General features: G+C 41.4%; 1 protein-coding gene across 10 annotated transcripts in view; it reads right to left on the minus strand.

Annotated features, from left to right (window-relative positions):
* Mark3 (microtubule affinity regulating kinase 3) overlaps positions 1-19,149 on the minus strand; it is an 81,438-nt gene that overhangs the window by 28,546 nt on the left and 33,743 nt on the right. For 8 of the 10 annotated variants that reach the window (XM_040742429.1, XM_040742426.1, XM_040742428.1 and 5 more), the window contains exons 4-12: positions 14,628-14,676; positions 12,506-12,571; positions 7,014-7,084; positions 5,498-5,554; positions 2,946-3,182; positions 2,670-2,789; positions 2,354-2,453; positions 1,390-1,502; positions 561-714 (exon numbers count right to left, since the gene is read on the minus strand). In XM_040742429.1, the coding sequence (XP_040598363.1) occupies positions 561-714; positions 1,390-1,502; positions 2,354-2,453; positions 2,670-2,789; positions 2,946-3,182; positions 5,498-5,554; positions 7,014-7,084; positions 12,506-12,571; positions 14,628-14,676 (967 nt within the window). The remainder of the gene's footprint in view (positions 1-560; positions 715-1,389; positions 1,503-2,353; positions 2,454-2,669; positions 2,790-2,945; positions 3,183-5,497; positions 5,555-7,013; positions 7,085-12,505; positions 12,572-14,627; positions 14,677-19,149) is intronic. The other 2 variants (XM_040742430.1, XM_040742423.1) reach the window with 1 other exon arrangement.

Raw genomic sequence — 19,149 nt, forward strand, 5'->3', positions numbered from 1 at the left:
GAAAACCATGAGGCTGGGAAGAGGATTTAGAAGTTAAGAGCACTGCCTACTCTCACAAAAGAACCAGGTTTGGTTCCCAGCACCCACACTATGACTCACAAGCATCTATAACTCCAGTTCCTAGGGATCTGACACACTCTTCTGGCCTCCATAGGCACCAGGCACGAGTGGTTGCACATAAATATATGAAGTTAAAATACTCACACACATGAAAACAAAATCTTAAAGTCATTTCCTACATGTAAGTGCTCAATAGCCTCCTAAGGTTAGTTGTTACAACACTGACTGCATGAACAGAGAATGTTGCTATCAGTATAGATACCTTTACCAGTCGCAATGCTCTGGACAGTAACCTGACAAAGAGTTGTACAACAGAGATATGCATAACTACAGATGAGGTTTTCGTTCTCTAAGCCTTAGCCAGCAAAGTCTACCAAATGTTCCAAAAAGTTAGGGGACCTTAATCATACCAGCCCCCTAATGCTAGCAAGTCCCTTTCTGCCCACCAGGCTGTATACAAGAGAAGACATTCAGAAGCTACTGGAATAATCTAGACTTACCATGGTCACTGTACCGTCTCTGCTTCTGACTTGAAGAAACACTTCTCTGCACTTTGTGATGAGGAGACTGTCCGGTGCTGTTGCTGAGGTCACTGCTTGGCCGCACCTTAGCAAGTGAAAGGTTGCTGCTAGAACTGGAGTCACTACCGTCCAGCTACGGGAGAATGAGAAGAGCAGCAACCACACACAGAGCCCAATGGCTGGTCAGGAAACTCCTGGTGACACACTCCTCCCGGTCAGAGAGGAGCTATCACAATGTACAAAACACAACTTAAACTCAGTCAAAAGTATTTTCTGACTCCAGAGAATGAGATTATATGTTAACAGTCTCCTTCCTGACCTTTTCGAAGAACTAAAACATTATACTCTATTTCCTTTGGTATTTTAAATCATTTTCAAACTATTAATGACTAAAGTTAACTCACGATTATACAGGCTTCTGACATTACTGATCATAGAGGGTTATTAACGTTAAAATAGTAGCTTATGGGCTAGAGAAATGGATCAACCAAAAATATAAAGTAGTAGTTTAAAACTGTCAATGAAGTTAGACTACAAGTAGGCAAAGTTTTAAAATGAATACCAAATGTTATATTTAAAAAATTAAGGAAATGGTTTATATAAACTAATAATCTTTACTTTTTAAAAAATAAAGTCAAATCTGTTTGGAGACAGGATCTTTCGTAGTGCAGTGAGGAGTGCATAAGTCCCTGAGTCTCCTCCTGTCTCCACTTCCTGAGTGCAAGGTCTCTGGGCATGTGCCATCATGCACCGAACACCCATCCTTCTAACACAGCGCACTTAGCTTTTCCACTCTAAACACTCTTACCTCTGAAGATTTTCTTCCCAATAACAAGTATGTAGCTGTGATTTCATCATACTTCATTTTACTAAGAGATTCTTGAATTTCTTCTTGTGAATATCCCATTCCCACCATAATATCTAAAAGATAAAATATGGTTTATATATTTTATTTGGATTAGAAATCATGCTAGCATAGAGAAAAAGAATTTCATTTGATTTAGAAGATTATACATTTCCTATCACAGAAGAGCTGCTGAACATGTCTCATTGGTGCTGCTAAAGACTGTAGATTAAGCTCCCAATTTTGCTTTGTTTTTGTTTGACAGGGTTTCTTTTTTTTTTTTTTTTTTTTGGTTTTATGAGACAGGGTTTCTCTGTATTGTTTTGGAGGCTGTCGGTCCAGCCTGGCCTCGAACTCACAGAGATCCGCCTGCCTCTGCCTCCCGAGTGCTGGGATTAAAGGCGTGTGCCACCACCGCCCGGCTAGACAGGGTTTCTTTGTATAGCCTGGAACTCTCTCTGTAGACCAGGCTAGCCTCAAACTCAGAGAGATCCCCTACCTCTACCTCCCAAGTGCTGGGATTAAAGGTGTGTGTCACCGCTGCCTGGCTAAGCTCTTTTTTTTTTTTTTTTTTTTTAAATTTTTTTTGGTTTTTTGAGACAGGGTTTCTCTGTATTGTTTTGGAGACTGTCTGTCCTGGAACTCGCTTGGTAGACCAGGCTGGCCTCGAACTCACAGAGATCCTCCCGCCTCTGCCTCCCAAGTGCTGGGATTTAAGGCGTGCGCCACCAACGCCCGGCCTAGCTAAGCTCTTAATTAAGACAGAACAGATAAGCGGATCTCTAAATTCCATGCTAACCCTCCCTTCATTTCTGAGACACACAGACGAAAACAGGTATAGTACACACACACACACACACACACACACACACACACACACACACACACACACACACACACACACACACACGGAGACATGGGCAATTACCTATTCTTTTCTGGTCTGAGATGTCTAGTTCTGGTTCAACAAATGGCTTAAGCTCGTCTTCCTCATGCCCTGCATTGATCCACCTGTCCTTCATGATTTGCTGAAAGGGGAACTATGTGTTAGTAGCACAGAAAAAAGTATCTCAACAATCACAATATTTATGGTCATGATTTTCAAAATTTTATTGAATAACAAAAGGAAAATTAAGGCAATTGTTTGTTTGTTTTACTTACTACTTAAAACCCAGCAAGTGTTTGGTGTCACACAAACTAAACAAAATTCTGTTAAATACCTCCCTCCCCACTGGTGTGGTTACCTCGAGAGTGCCACGTTTAACTGGGTTCAGCACCAGGAAGCGTTTGAGAAGGTTTTCACAGTCTGTGGACATGTAGAATGGGATTCTGTATTTCCCTCGTAGTACTCTCTCTCTCAGTTCCTTTGGGAATGCAGGAAAGAAATAATAATTAACTTTTAGGTTAAAAGCAAGCTCATAAAAGCATCCATACAAATTTAACATTAATAAACGTCAATCTATACGATTTTATAAAAATCCTTAGTTTTTGAAGAGCATGGCTGCAGCTGCTTCTTATACCTTCAGGTTTTGACCATCAAAGGGAAGTGACCCACTGACGAGGGTGTACAGAATGACGCCGAGACTCCACACATCCACTTCGGGCCCGTCATACTTCTTGCCCTGGAAGAGCTCAGGGGCTGCATATGGAGGACTACCACAGAACGTGTCTAGTTTACTGCCAACAGTAAATTCATTGCTAAAACCAAAATCTGCTATTTTAATGTTCATATCCGCATCTAATAACAGATTTTCAGCCTAGAGAAAAAAACATCAAGACAAAAATGAAACTTAACTAAAATACAATTATGAGGCATTTCATAAAGGCTTTTTACAACAACTTATCTCCTAGTCAGTAAATGTAAAAACACTATTTCTAGAGAAAAAGAGATAAATTATATTCCTAACTTGATATTAATAAGCAATTAAAGATTAATTACAACAAGTTTAAATACCAAATACTTCAAGGTCAAGAAAAATGTAAAAAGCTTCTTCAATTAATAAGAGTCTTTTAAAAAATACAGATATTTGTTTTAGGTAGCCCCATTTCATAAAAACTACTAAATGAAGGGGAAAAGAACTCCCAACCTCACCTCAAAGACAAACCAGTCACTTCTGCTGATTTTAGCAGACAGGCATTAAGCAGGTGTGAGACTGCTGTCTGGGGTACAAGGGTGAGCAAGACAGGTGAAACTGAGGAGGAGGTGAGACTGAGAAAGGTACAGACTGTGAGCGAGCAGGGTGTCTGGGGGAAGAATAAAGAGTCGCAGGAGAGTACATCTCTGTTGACAACTGAAAAACAATGTGTGGAGAGAGATGCTCCAAAGAAGTGACTGGGGAGGTAGAGGACACCAAACAGACAGGGCTTACACACTAGTTTCTACCCTCAAGGTGCCAGAAAACCACTGAAGATTTTGTTAAACAAGGAAATGACAATTTTTTTTCCCTTTTTTGGTTTTTCAAGACAGGGTTTCTCTGTGTAGCCTTGTGGCTGTCCTCAAACTCAGAGATCCACCTGCCCCTGACTTTCAAGTGCTGGGCTGGAAATAACAATCTTATGTGTACTTTTGTTTGCAGAGAGGGTCTCATCATTTTAACTCTGGCTACCCTACTGTAATCAGGTTGTCCTTAAACCCACAGAAGTCCAGAGGCCCCCGACACAAAGGCATGGGCACGGAGACAGACAGACAGACAGAACTAAAGATACAATGGGAAGAGGGGAAAATCAGGAGTAGACAAACAGGAAACTGTGTTTTTACTGATTATTCCATGACTGTCTGGCTCTGGAGAGTAGAAATGGCATAGAAGAGCAGGAAGGAGCAGCAAAAGGAAGTGGTGACTGAATGGAGACTGAGCAGGAGGCTCTTGAGAAGCAGTCACCACAATGAAAAAGAAAGGACAGCTCTGGCTGCAGGGACAGACTGCCAGAATGGACACACGCAGGGTGGGTGCTGAGAGGAGCAAGCAAGGAGACAGTAATGCTGCGAGGAGAGTGAAGATCGAGGTCTAGAGAATGCGCTGCGAGATACAGAGAGGAAGAGGGTGTGTCTGGAAGCAGGGTGGGGGCCAGCAGAGGTGCTCAAGTTCCAGTAACAAGAAGAGGGAAGAGGACTGCCCACGGGTGAGGCCAAGCTGAAGACCTCTAAGAAAGCTGCTCTGCCAGGAGAGCAGAGATGCAGCCCAACAAGCACCAGAGCTTACGAGACAGAGTGCCTTCCCACACGGGCACAGGCAGCCACTGTCCAGGAGACCTCTGTGTGACTACGGGTGACTGTCCTCCAGAGATAAAGACCTGAAATGCCCTTTTCTTCATTTATGTTAGAAACAAGCTTGCTTCACATGTCAATCCTAGCTCCCTCTTCTTCCCCTGAAATACCTTTTATCAACTTCATTTAACAACAATAACAAAAACCTCTTCACTATGTATCTTGGTCAAAGGGAATCAATCATTATAAGCTTTTTTAAAAAATTATTATCGCCGGGCGTTGGTGGCGCACACCTTTATAATCTAAGCACTCGGGAGGCAGAGGCAAGCAGATCTCTGTGAGTTCGAGACCAGCCTGGACTACCAAGCGAGTTCTAGGACAGGCTCCAAAGCCAGAGAAACCCTGTCTCGAAAAACCAAACCAAAACAAAAAAAACAAAACAAAACAAAACAAAAAAAATATTATCATGCTTAAAAACATTTATTTATTTAGGTTTTTTGAAACAGGGTTTCTCTGTGTAGCCCTGGGTGTCCTAGAACTTACTTGTAGATCAGGCTGGCCTTGAACTCACAGAAATCCACCTGCCTCTGCTTGAACTAAATGTGGTGCCATTGCGTCTGGCTTAACATATTTATTTTATGAACATTGGTGTTTTGACTGCAAGTATGTCTGTGTGAGGGTGTCAGATCTTGGGAGTTGTTAGCTGTCATGTGGGTGCTGGGAATTGAACCCAGGACCTCTGGGGAAAGCAGTTAGGACTCTTAACCAAACTTACTTTTTTCTTATTCAACAACACAATCTAATTTTTGTATGCAAAACGGCCACCAAGAGAACTATACATAATGTAACAAGGATGCTTGGGCTCACCTTGAGGTCTCTGTGAACGATCCGTTTTTGGTGGCAATACTGTACTGCAGACACAATCTAGACACGAGAAAAGTGGGTTAGTTACCAATGGTGCATACTCACGATCACAATATTCATTCATCTTTACTTCTTCTTTGGGGTTTTTGCTTGTTTCTTCTGAGACAGTCTCACTATGTGGCTCTGATTGGCCTGGAAATGGCTCTGTAAGCCAAGCTGGCCCCAAATGCATAGATCCCTGCTTTGCCTCCTGAGCACTGAGAGGTTAAAGGAGCATGCCACCACCACACCCTGCTTGTTGTATTCAAATTTTAAGATGGTTTTGTGTAGCCCAGGTTAGCCTTGAACTTTCTACAGATGGCAACGATCCTGAACTCCTTCTGATCCTTCTGCTTCCAAACCCAAGTTCCAGGACTGAAGGCATGTAGCGTGCCACACTGGGTTTATGTGGTGCTGGGATGGAGCCCAGGGCTTCATGGATGCTAGCAGGTTCTCCACCCACTGGGTCATATTTCCAACCCTGGTAAACATATTTTCTGATGTTGAGGTTTTTATTGAAGGTTACTTTCAAACTCTGCTTTTGAATCACATCATACAATCTCCTGACACTTTTCATATCTCTTCCTTTAGCTCCAAACAACTCAAAGCTAACCTGATAAAACAAGAAATGGAAGATACTGAAATCTATTGCTGATTTTCTGGTACGAAGCTAGAAATAATTCTTTCTTTCTGTTTTTCAAGACAGTATCTCTCTGCGTAGGCTTTGATGTCCTGGAACTCACTCTACAGAGCAGGCTGGCTCCCATCTCCCAGTGAAACAATGATTTATAGAGCCTGAGTGTCTTCTCCCTTGGGCTTTGAGATGGCTCAACAGGCAAAGGCACTTGCCATCAAGCCTGACGCCACCAATCTCTGGGGCACACACACATGTAGAAGGAAAGAACTGAACTATGTAGGTCATTCTAACATCTACATTCACACCCTGGCCAATCTGTGCTCGTCCATGCATAAACACTAAATACAACTTAAATCCCTATAGACTCCATCAAGTGTGATTCGCATTCACTGCTAATACAATGTTTTAGGTATGAAAAGTACTTAAAAAATTTTAATGGCCAATCAATGTTCTGAAAGATTGTGTGGAGCCCAGAGGTCAATACTAGGTGCTTTTTGTCAGTAGCTCCCCACCTTTATGTTTGACTGTGGGTCTGTGAAGAGGCCAGAGGTCAGCATTGTCTTCCTTGTCTGCTTTCTGTCTTATTTTTGGAACACAGTCCTCAGTACACCTGGCTCACTGATTAGCTAGCTGCTCCCTCCAGCACTGGGGTTGTAGGTGCAAATCCCTATGCTGTTTTCTGTGTGCTCTTGGGGACCTGAACTTAGGTCTGCATGCTTGCCCAGCACGCACTTCACTCACTGAGTCACTCCCCAGCTCCAGATGCCACTCTTAATCGCATCTCTAATAGTACTAACAATGCAACTTATTGAGTTAACAAGCCAAAGACGTATTAATTCATACCTGTCTAAATTTAGCTCTTGCTTCTTTTTCCTTCATTCTTCCATGTGCAACCAAATAGTCAAATACTTCACCTATAACAAAAAGAAATAAAAATTAGGCAGATATCCTGCACCTGAGCATTAATTTTCTCACAAATAGGTAACATTCATTTTTAACAAAATTCTAGTCTTTTTATTTAATAATCTTTTAGGTTTATTTATTTTACATGTGTGAATGTTTTGTCTGGATATATACCTAGTGTGTGCAGAGGTCAAAAAGAAGTATTTTTATTCCCTTAGAACTTGAGTTCCTAATGGATGTTGTGAGCCACTATGTGGCTCCTAATCACTGAGCATACTCTCTAACTCCAATTTTAAAATTTAGGTATTTTAAATGTAAGCATGAAGTAAAACATGGTCACTAAGCTATAACCAAAGCTTAAGATCTTAGCTCACAAGGATAATCCCCAGGCTGAGGAGAAACCATAACATGTTTAAATTATGCAGCTTGGGTCTCAACAGAAACTGAGCAATCAAGATGGAAACGTAAACCATGCGTGGTGGCGCACACCTTTAACTCCAGCACATGGAATATCTCTGGGTTCTAGGCTAGCCTGGTCTCCCCTGCAAAATGAATCTTCCTAAAGATTATTACCACAAAGCATTACTTCACTCAGCAAATGTTTTTAGTCCCCAACTAACTGCAAGGCAATGTTAGCCTAAGATGTGTTACTTTCGTTTATGAGGTGGAACATTTGGTGCAAAGATGTGTCGCATTCTTTTATGTTGCCGTTGTTTAACTCTGTGAAGCTGCGTTACTTTGCCTGTTTAAAACACCTGACTGATCTAATATGGAGCTGAACGACCAATAGCAAAGCGGAAGAAAGGACAGCCAGGCTGGTGGGCAGAGAGAATAAAGAGCAGGAGAAATCTGGGAAGAGGACTCAACTACAGCCACCCAGCTACAAAGCCAGCCATGGAGTAAGAAGTAAAGAAAGTATACAGAAATAGAGAAAGGAAAAAGCCCAGAGGCAAAAGATAGACAGGATAATGTAAGAAAAGCTAGCAGGAAACAAGCCATGCTAAGGTTGGGCATTCATAAGAAAGATAACATTCTGTGTGATTTATTTGAGAGATGGGTGGCAGTCCACTCCCCAAAACAAAAGAGTAAAGAGAAAAAATAAACAAACAAACAGCAAATTCAGATCCCCTTTCCTAATGGAATTTGCTGGCTAATGAGAGAAGCAATGGACACACATGTATAGAATATATCAGAGGTCCATGAATGCTGTGAAGAAAAGGAAGAAAATAACAAGAGTTTGTAGGGCACGTGTTTATACTCTGCTTATATCTGACAGAGTGGACAATGAAACTGTCAAGAGTGAAAGTCTGCATGCATGCATACATATATGATAGAGAGAATAAGGCAATGAGAGGGAAAGGAGAGAAAAGAGAGGAGGGGGAGGGAGAGAGAGCGAGAGAGAGAGCGAGAGCGAGAGACAGAGAGAGAGAGGGAGGGAGGGAGGGAGGGAGGGAGGGAGGGAGGGAGGGAGGGAGGGAGGGAGAGGGAGAGAGGGAGAGAGGGAGAGAGGGAGAGAGGGAGAGAGGGAGAGAGGGAGAGAGGGAGAGAGGGAGGGAGGGAGGGAGGGAGGGAGAGGGAGAGAGGGAGAGAGGGAGAGAGGGAGAGAGAGGGAGAGAGGGAGAGAGGGAGAGAGAGAACATAAGGCAGCCATAGATATTGAGGAAGTGTGTGCAATTGGGAGAGTACATGGCAGGTCCACAAGAGTTCAGCAGGTATTGGAAAGGGCTCTGGCTAGATTCTGAATGAGGTGAGAAACAGAAGAAATAATTGATTTCATAAAAGAATCACAGAATTTGAAAGTAGGAAGAGTCAGGATGAGGGGAAAGAGAGGAATCCCACGGTAAGACCCTCAGTAATCAAGTCAAGCATGAGCATGAATGGCTAAGTAGGGTGAGCAGTGAGGCTCAGAACATGTAAGGGCGATACCAGCAGAGCTTGGTGTGCTGGTGTACCCAGCAGCAAGCCCATCACAGGACAATGGAGGCACAAGGACCAGTTTAGTGTCATCTTTGACTACTGTAGTGCTTTAGATGAGAGCTCTCATACACTCTGGTACTTGAATACTTGGCTCACAGTTGTTTGGGAAGATTTCTAGGTATGATCTTGCTGAAAGAAGTGTGTTCACGATGGGTGAGCTTTGAGAGCTTAAAACCTTACCCTACGTGCTCTGTGCTAGTGGTGACAAAAGTGACCTCAGCTCTCTGATCCTGCTGATAGGACTGAGGCTTCCTGCTATGTCTCCCTGACATGATGCATGCTGATTTCTCTGAAACTAAAGCGCAAATAAACTCTATCTTCTATAAGTTGTTTTGGTCATTGTGTTTTAACACAGTAAAAGTAACACACATGAATACAGCTACACAAGTTCATGGCTAGCCTGAGATACATGAGACCTTCTCATACCAAACAAATTAACAAACAAAAACCATACACACCTACACTCCCAAAACAAACAAACAAACAAATACGTGGGGGCAGAAACCTGACTCAGTGGTTAAAAGTGCTTGCTACTCAACCAAGATGAGGTTGGAACAAGACAGAGGTGGCCACAACCTATAACACAGTGCCAGAGGGGAGAGTCAGGATGACCTCTAGAGCTTAGGGGCTGACAGCCTCGCTGAAATTATATTTCAAGTTTCAAGGAGAGATCCTACCTTAAAGGAATAAGGGATAAAGAGCAATAAAGGAGGAAACCTAACCCCATTCTGTTTTCTGTGCACATCCATGTACAAGCACAAGACCCATCCATACACACATACATCACACACACATAAAATTAAAAAAAAAAAAACAAGAAAACTATTAGTGGATGAAACCTATTTACAGACCACAGATGAGGTCCAAATAGCTAATTCATAATTTATTAATACATTAAAATACAGTATAAACCTCTTAAGAGATTCCTATAACTATGAATCACAATAACTAAGTTTTAAGGAAAACAATTTATAAGCCAGAAAAAATGTTCCTATTAAAAACATATTAAAACTCAGATTAAGCAGCTCGACTAAAAGCCTCTAAAGGCTATTTATTTACTAAGCTGAGCGGCATTCCTGTCAAGGTCAGGGACAGCATGGCTGGGATGGAAGGACCAAATGTGGAAGTTCAGAATGCCTTTATTTCTAGTGTGGTCCTTGAAACTAGCTAGCTATGGCACCCTTGGCAGATACCTTTCTGAGCAATTCTAAGATTCTACCAAATGAAAAGGCACTGCCTTTATTGCTAGCATTCAGGGGGAAATTTATATGATCAGCTTGGTCTCAGAGTAAGTCCAAGGTAGTAAAGACTATACAGTGAAAACCTGTCTCAAACAAACAAATGGAAGGAAGGAATAAGGGAGGGAGGGAGGGCTACATAAGGAGAAACTATCTTTAAAAAAAAAAAAAAACTGGCCGATGGCGGCACACACCTTTAATCTCAGCACTTAAGCGGCAGAGGCAGGCGGATCAAGGCCAGTCTGGTCCAAAAAGTGAGTTTCAGGACATCCAGGGCTACGCAGAGAAACCCTAACAGGGAGTAGTGGCGCTTACTGCTCTTGCAGAGGACCTGGGCTCAGTTCCTAGCACCCACATAAAGAGGCTCACACCTGCCTGTAATTCCAATTCCAGGGGATCAGATGCCCTGTGGGCACCTGCACTCACGTGGTATACAAAAATTCATGCAACCCCATCCATAAATACACAAATAAAAGTAATAAATCCTAAATATGATAAAAATTAATACAAATATACGGTCAATAGTGAATTTAGAATATGGAAGAACTGGAGTTGGTTACATCTACTATAACACATTCCATCCTGTCACAAAGCTTATAATTGTTTTTTAATATTTAAAATTGTCTTGTGTGTGTGGCTGTTTTGCTTGCATGTATGTCTATGTATCATGTGTGAGCATGGTGCCCTTGGAGGTCACCATGGATCCCCCTGGAACTGGAGTTAAAGGTGGTTGTGAGCCTCTATGTGGGTACAGGAAACTGAACCTGGGTTCCCCCCAAGAGCAGCAAATGCTCTTAACCACTGAGTCAGTCGCAACAAGCTTACAGTCTTGATTTACTAGTTCATTCACAACATTAAAGCTATGGTTGAACTTTCTACTTCTAGGTTTTACAACTTGGATGAATGAATGACAGAAGTATGATCCTACAGCAAGTGACAAGTTGTGTCTCTAGGGGTTTATAAAACAATACATGTGCTGGTTAGTGTTTGTCAGCATATTCTACCACAATGAAAAAATGAGAGTTGTGTATTATCAACTAGAAAGAAATGCTAAAAGTGGAGTCAGAGAGATGGCTCTGAAGGTGAGTGCTACTCACGCAAATCTGATCATTTTGAGTTCAAGGCCATGGTGAAAACAAGGAACCAAGTCCTCCAAATTGTGCTTTGACCTCTACACGTGCGCCATCGCACATATAAGTAACAAATAATGATGAGGGATGTCCTTCTGCGTGCTGTGAATATATGCTTCTTTTATTGGTTGATGAATAAAGCTGTTTCAGTCAATGAACAGGCAGGATGTAGTCAGGCAGGGAAATTCAAACAGGGAGAGAGAAAAAGGTAGCAGGCAGAGTCAGGGAAATGCCATGCCAAGGAAACAAGAGACCCGGACATGACCAGTAAGTCAAGACCACATGGACATACATAGATTAATAGAAATGGGTTTATAATAAAGAGAGAGCTAGCCAATAAGAAGCCTGAACCAAAGCCAGTTTATAATATAACATAAGCCTCTGAATGTTTATTTGGGACTAAATGGCTGTGGAACAGGGTAAGACAGAAACTTACTTCTACAAATAAATGTAATAAAGACAGCAATGCTAGGCTGGAGAGATGGCTCAGCAGGTAAGAGCACTGATTACTCTTCCAGAAAACCTGGGTTCAATCCCAGCACCCACATGGCAGCTCACAACTGCCTGCAACTACCGTTCTAGGAGATCTGACATCCTCACAAAGACATACATGCAGGCAAAATACCAATGTACATAAAGTAAAACTAAATAAGTAAATTATTTAAAAAACAACAATGCTAATAATCAAACACCACAATCCACATAACTGACAAGGTGAGGGAGGCCACTATTTCTCACTCTGATACCACATCTCACTCTGTACAACATCTATGAGTATTACATAAAATTCCAATGGCTACAGGCACTGTGGCTGTACATTGTTTTTTGTTTTTGTTTTTTTTTTTCCTTTATGGGGTTTTTTTTGAGACAGGGTTTCTCTGTGGCTTTGGAGGCTGTCCTGGAACTAGCTCTTGTAGACCAGGCTGGTCTCGAACTCACAGAGATCCGCCTGCCTCTGCTTCCCAAATGCTGGGATTAAATTAAAGGCGTGCACCATCAATGTGCAGCTTGCACATTGTTCTAAAAGAGAAAAAAAGGAAGACACATACACATACTCTCACTCTGTAAGCAATATAAACGTGCTTACCTCCACTCGCATATTCCATGATTAAGTAGAGGGTTTTTTCTGTTTCAATGACCTCAAACAACTTCACTGGAGGGAGAGGACAGATGAGAAAAAAGAACAAATGTCTATATGTACAAAACATGCATCTATAAGCTACAAACACACCCCAACCTTTTCCTGTTAAAGGTTTCAGAGAGGGATTAAAAGAATAATGTCCTATACTACAGAATTTTGTTAAAACAAAGAACCATAAAAACAATGATCATTTCTGGGTAGTGAGACTGCTCTGACCACATGTGGGTTTCTCCCCCCCTTTCTCCCTGTCACTGTCTACGATGGTGTGTTTGTGAGTGGGCTGTCCTACAGCAGCTCAACCTATCGCCTTCTGTAACTTGGGGAACATATTGCAGCTCTCAAAGAACTAGGTCCTTTTGTTCATATTCTGAAAGTAAAACTACAAATAACTAGAAGGAGTTATATGGCAATTAACAATTTTTCTTCTTTTGTAGTACTGAGAATTGAATCTAGAATCTCACAAATGCTAGTCAAGATTATTCCCAAAGATTTTTTATACTTATTTTGAGATATGATCTAAATTGCAAGGCTGGCCCTGACCTCATTCTGCAGTTTATTAAGCCATGGATTTAGCCTTTTCTCATCTAAGCCTCCCAGGAAGCTAAAATTACAGGCAAGTGACACAGGCAGCAAAAACAAACTCTTTTTCTTTCCTCTGGAACTGAGGTCTGAGCATAGGGTCTTGGGCTTGCTGGGGAAATCTATAGAATGGTCTACATAGTGAGTTCCAGGACAGTCAGAGCTACACATTTCTAAAAACTAAACCCAAACAAAAAACAAAACAAAAAAGAATGATTTTACAGGGGTGGGGTCAATGACAGTTTGCTATGATGGTTCCTTTCTTTAGCTAGAACTTTGAATTTCTGCTAATTTTTAATGCTGCAGAACACATCAATTAAAAATAAACATATTTTTAAAGGAATATGAAATAAATCTTTGAAACTATTAAATTACTGCTGTACAGATCTACTTTAATTTTGTTATTTCCTTTAAAATTTTCTTTAAAAAAATAGGATTTTTTGATGATTTAATAAGATACTACACCAAAGAAAATACCTGACAAAGTAGTTAGTATTAAATGAACTAATGAAATTCTCAGACCATTACTTAGCCTCTTTGTTCAAATTGTTAAGAAAACTAACTTGAGAAAGTAAAGACAGTACTGGTAAGTAAGTAATCAATATAAAAATAAAGATATTTTTAATATGCAAAGCAGATAGTGGCTCTTTTGAGAAAATTGTCTTTTGTTGTTGTTTTTGGTTTTTTGAGACAGGGTTTCTCTGTGGCTTTGGAGGTTGTCCTAGAACTAGCTCTGGTAGACTAGGCTAGTTTCAAACTCACAGAGATCCACCTGCCTCTGCCTCCTGAGTGCTGGAAAGGCCATTCGCCACCACCCACTGTGAGAAAATTATCTTAATGCCATATGAGTCTTAAATTTTAAAACTAGCTGAGGTGGTGGTGCACACCTTTAACCCCACCAGGGAGACAGAGATAGGCAGATCTCTGAGTTTCTTCCTGGTCTACAGAGTGAGTTCTAGGACACCCCTCCACTCCCCCCCCCCTCTTTTGGTTATATGTTATTTTTCTATTCTGAAGAATTCATAAACATTACCTATCTCATTTACTCTTGAAATACTTTTAGAAAAAGCAGCCATTACTTTACAAAAATGCAGCTACACTATTTAAAAGTCCTATTATGATATATAGAATCAAATTTTTTACATACACTTAGTACAAATATTTTCTTAGGAACACAGACACAGCAAAAGTTTATCTTCAAAAATCTTATCAACCAATGAAATACAATTATATTTCCCAATACACCGAAAAATAAATCAGCCTGATTATAAATATTCCTATGGCATTAAAGCTTAAGTCAAAATGTTTAATACCTGTAATTTCAAAGAGCTAGTACAAACAGTAATGTTATATTATTTTATTAAAAGTATACCTGGGTTGGGAGAAAGGGGGTAGAGTCCTATCACTTCACAAATACATGTTTAGCTTCGTGACATAGTTTCAAGATTGCATATTTAAAACCCAAAGTATTTAAGAAAACAGAAAGTACCTATGTTTGGATGATTTAAAATCTTCATTATTCTTACTTCTCTGAAGAGCTAAAAAAAAAAAAAAGACAACCCCCTATGTTATTAAATGTTATACTGTTTACAGAATACATTTACGTTTTTCTTAGATAACCGCTTTATTACTTATATTTATTACCCTGTTCCTATGAATAAAATAGTATAGAAATTCAGAGTAACCCTGAAGTATTACCAAAAAGTATTCCCAAATACTTTCACTAATGGAAAAAGCAGCAGTCCTGAGAGGAACAAGTACCACACTCTGAATTTATTTTGGCATCTAAAAAATAGTTTGTGACTAAACTTGGTCTGATTCATTATCTAAACACCCGAGAGCCAATAAAAACCTGTGTAGCCCCAATGAACTACATTAGGATCACAGGAGATTTTGTGACTCCAAATGATTCTCCAGGGAGACTCTGAGCGATAGTAGAGTAGGAGCCATCTGCAATAGAGGTCCTCCTGAGACACACCTCACGTGCGGCTCCACTGGCTTCCCCCCAGTGCCACAGTAGCAAAGTCAACGAGAGCAGAAGCTGGAGAAAATGTTTGCCCAGCAGGCTCTACCATCGCGGTTCCGTGTGAAGCTGATCCTACCTCTTTCAGAATGAGAGGTAGTACAAAGAAAGAGACCCTCTCCTCGGGCTCCAGCCCTCTGCCACTCCAACAGCACACAGCTACACCAGTGAGCCACTGTGATCTTTGCACAACTGGCTCAAGAAGGACATGCAGACACACAGAGAAGTGATGTGTGTGCAGTGGGAACACGTGCTGGCAAATGAAGACAATTATTTCCTAAAGGGTTTACAACTATTGTATGGGTGTGACTGCTCCGCACGCGTGTAAGTGCATGAGGTGCATGCACTGTGGCAGAGCCAAGAGAGGCGTCAGATCCCCAACAACTATCACTACATGTTTGTGAGCCACCACATAGTGCTCTTCTGAAAGAAGTCACTGCTCTTAACCACTGAACCATCTCTCCAATCCCCCCCCTTTCTCTTTATTCCCCCCACCCAGACAAGGTCCCACTAGGTAGCTGGCTTGCATGGAACTTGCTAAGTAGGTAGAAAGCTACCTGCCTCTGCCTCCTAAATACTAGGATTAAAAGCCGAGCATCACCACACCCTTTGTTGGATTGGTTTTTGCTGTCACCAACTGTGATGAATCTGGGGTAATTATCTAAACGTTAACTATACCAGAACTTCACAGATCTATGCTTCTTTGCCAGTTTCGACCTTATAGAGTGCTCTTAGTCCTCTGTTAGAGTGAAGGTAAGGAAGTCAGGTGTAATGTGAAAGACTTGGCATTTAAGACTGCCCCCCCCCCCTTTTGGTTTTTGAGACAAGGTTTCTCTGTGTAGCTCTGGAGTCTATCCTGGCACTCGATCTGTAGACCAGGCTGGCCTCGAACTCACAGAGATCCGCCTGCCTTTTGCCTACCGAGTGCTGGGATTAAAGGAATGCACCACCAACATCCACCTCTCCTTTTTTTAAAAAGAGAATCTAAAACAGGGTTCCTTAGATGCCATTAACAATACTGTTGTAGGTCAGCAACAGATTATTTTTTGTAGTACTGGAGATTGAATTTAGGACTTTGCACATAAAAGACAAGTGTTCCATCACTGGGGTACAAGATCAACCCACTATTCTCAGTTTTATTTTAAGATAGTGTCTAACTACATTGTCCAAGCCAGCCAGGAATATATTCTGTAGACAAGGTATCCTCAAAATGATAGTGATCTTCCTGCCTCAGTTTCCCAAGTGCTGGGATTACAGACAATTTATTTACCGTGTCTGGTGACTGTTTTCAAAGCTGGTGTTTGTTTGGAGCCACTACTGGCACTTGAGAGCTCTGCAATAATGAGTGGTGCAGTAGCCTTTTTGGTATCTTGAGGAATCTTAGATGTGGGATATTCGAGAAACTGCCTATTTTACAGGCAGTTGGTGCTCTCTTCATGTGGTCTGCAGTGTGCCCTAGCACCGGGTTATTTGGGACACTGTTGCTTTGGCTTCTTTAAATCAGTAGTTTTCAGGGGGATGAGGGTTGGTTTGGTGGTTAATAGCACTTGTTGCTATCGCAGAGGACCAGGATTCATTTCTCAGCACTCGTGTCCCAACTGTCTAACTCTAATCTAACTCTCTCTTCTGACCTCAGTGAGAACCAGGCAGGTAAAACTGTCATACACACAAAATATTGTTAAAGAAAAAACAAAACAGTAGTTTTCAGCACTCTGTACATTGGATTCATTTGTGGATTCTTTTCTTTACCCAGGCTTCTTGCCCAAACAGGTACTTTCCTCCCTAGAGGTCCTGGCTGAAAGGGTTGGGACAATATAGTGGCAGAGCACTTTGGGACAGACACAATTCTACAAGGCAGCCAGTTTTACATTTTAAATTATATTTATTCATTTATTTTGTTTAGGTTTCTAGGGAGTTTTTCTGTACAGCGTTGGTTGTCCTGGAACTTGGCTCTATAGTCCAGGATGGCCCTGAACTCATAAAGATCCGCCTGCCTCTTCCTCCTAACCCTGAGTGCTGGGATTAAAGGTGTGAGCCACCTGTGCCCAGCCTATTCATTTTATTTTATGTTTACCTAGTCTTTAGCCATGAGCCTTTAAAAAGAAAACTCCTTCCCATGGGTCCTGTAAGTCCTGGGGCTGCCTCTACTTCACTAGTCGCCTCCTTCCCCCTGTGGAACTCTTAGGCATGCTTCTATACAGTGGACTCCTTTCCCCAAAAGCTCAATACAGACCACTTACAAAACTTTGGTCATAGAACAGCTGTTCATCTTCCCGCTCCCCCCTCCTCTCTCTCCCTCTCCCCCCCCTCTGTTTTTTACGAGACAGGGTTTCTCTGTATTGTTTTGGAGGCTATCGGTCCAGCCCGGCCTCAAACTCACAGAGATCCGCCTGCCTCTGCCTCCCGAGTGCTGGGATTAAAGGCATGCGCCACCACCGCCCGGCTTTTCCCCACTTCTTTTTCTTTCCTTTTTATTATTTTCTTCCTTGCCTCTCCTGCACTGGTTTGTAACAGGCTGGCAACTAAGGCCCTTGTCCGTTGCAATTTTGTGTCTGCAGTAGACTGTGTAATGAATCTGACAAACTGATACAAACAGAAATCTTCACCGATGACCTGAGTTTGATCCCCAAAACCTGCATGATGGAGAAACAACTTCAAGTTTTCCTGACCTTACCTGTATACCATGGACTGTGCACACACAAAATAAAACAAATGTAATTTTTTAAAAAAGCATTGAAATTTTAGAATAAACATATGACCCATTACATATAGAGTTCAAGAAATCAAAGAGAAGAAACAGAAACTGAGATTTTTGTTGACTGACATAAACAGAAAACAACTGGATGATATTTTTTACCTGTTGAGGTCTCATTATTAACATTGTGTGATTTCACCAGGTCATGTGAACAAAGATTCTATGGAAACTATAACTTTTCCAAAAATTTCTGACTTGAACTTTTGGACTAACAGAAATATAACATATGGATATGAATTTGATGTAGACTATACAAAGACTTCTACCTGGCTTCAAAGACAGTATCTACCATAAAAGGCAATGTTTTAATTTTTAAAATGTATGTATTTACATGTATAGGTATTTTGTCTGCATGTATGAATGTACACCACATGCATGCCTGGTGACTGAAGAGTCCACAAGGTGTTGTTTCCTGGCACTGGAACTAGAAACGGTTGTGAGCCGCTATATGAATACTGGAAATAAAGCCTGGGTCCTGTGGAAGAGCAAAAAACATTCAACTGTCTGGGCGGTGGTGGCACACGCCTTTAATCCCAGCACTCGGGAGGCAGAGGCAGGCAGATCTCTGTGAGTTCGAGGCTAGGCTGGACCGACAGCTTCCAAAACAATAAAGAGAAACCCTGTCTCGTAAGAAACCAAAAAAAAAAAAAAAAAAAGCATTCAACTGTGAGCCATCTCTCTAGCCAAGATGAAAGTATTTTTCAGAGTTGGCTATCATACATCATACAAGCATTCATCATACAGAGCATCCATCACCAGTGTCTGCAATCTAAGAGTTCAAAAGGTACAACTAATGCAAGCTTGCTCTGAGTACCTCAGAACTTTACATTTATTCTCTATACATGTAGACAGTGGGAAGATGATTTTCTATATGTGGAGGATACTTCAACCTTTTGAAAAGAAAGCACAGGGTTTCCATCTCCCATTTGGCTGGCTACCTGTCACTAAGACATTTCCTAACAGGCTCAGCCTTTTAAGTAGAGTTCAGGCCCTCTACCACAGAGCCATATACCTACCATTAATTCTTAAGTCATATTCAATACTTGGCTAATCCTACTTCTGTTTAGTTCTCCCAAGAAATTGGCCTGGTCTCCCTTTGAGCTTCAGGTGGGACTGTAATCTCAGTCCTTGAGAAGCTGGGGCAAAAGGAATGCAAAAGTTGTAGCTTCTAGGCCAACCTGGACTATTACAGCAAGACTGCCTTTTTTAAAAAATGTTTTTAAATTGATCAAC

The sequence above is a fragment of the Mesocricetus auratus genome, unplaced genomic scaffold (genome assembly GCF_017639785.1).
Source record: "Mesocricetus auratus isolate SY011 unplaced genomic scaffold, BCM_Maur_2.0 Super-Scaffold_15014, whole genome shotgun sequence".
Taxonomy (NCBI): domain Eukaryota; kingdom Metazoa; phylum Chordata; class Mammalia; order Rodentia; family Cricetidae; genus Mesocricetus; species Mesocricetus auratus.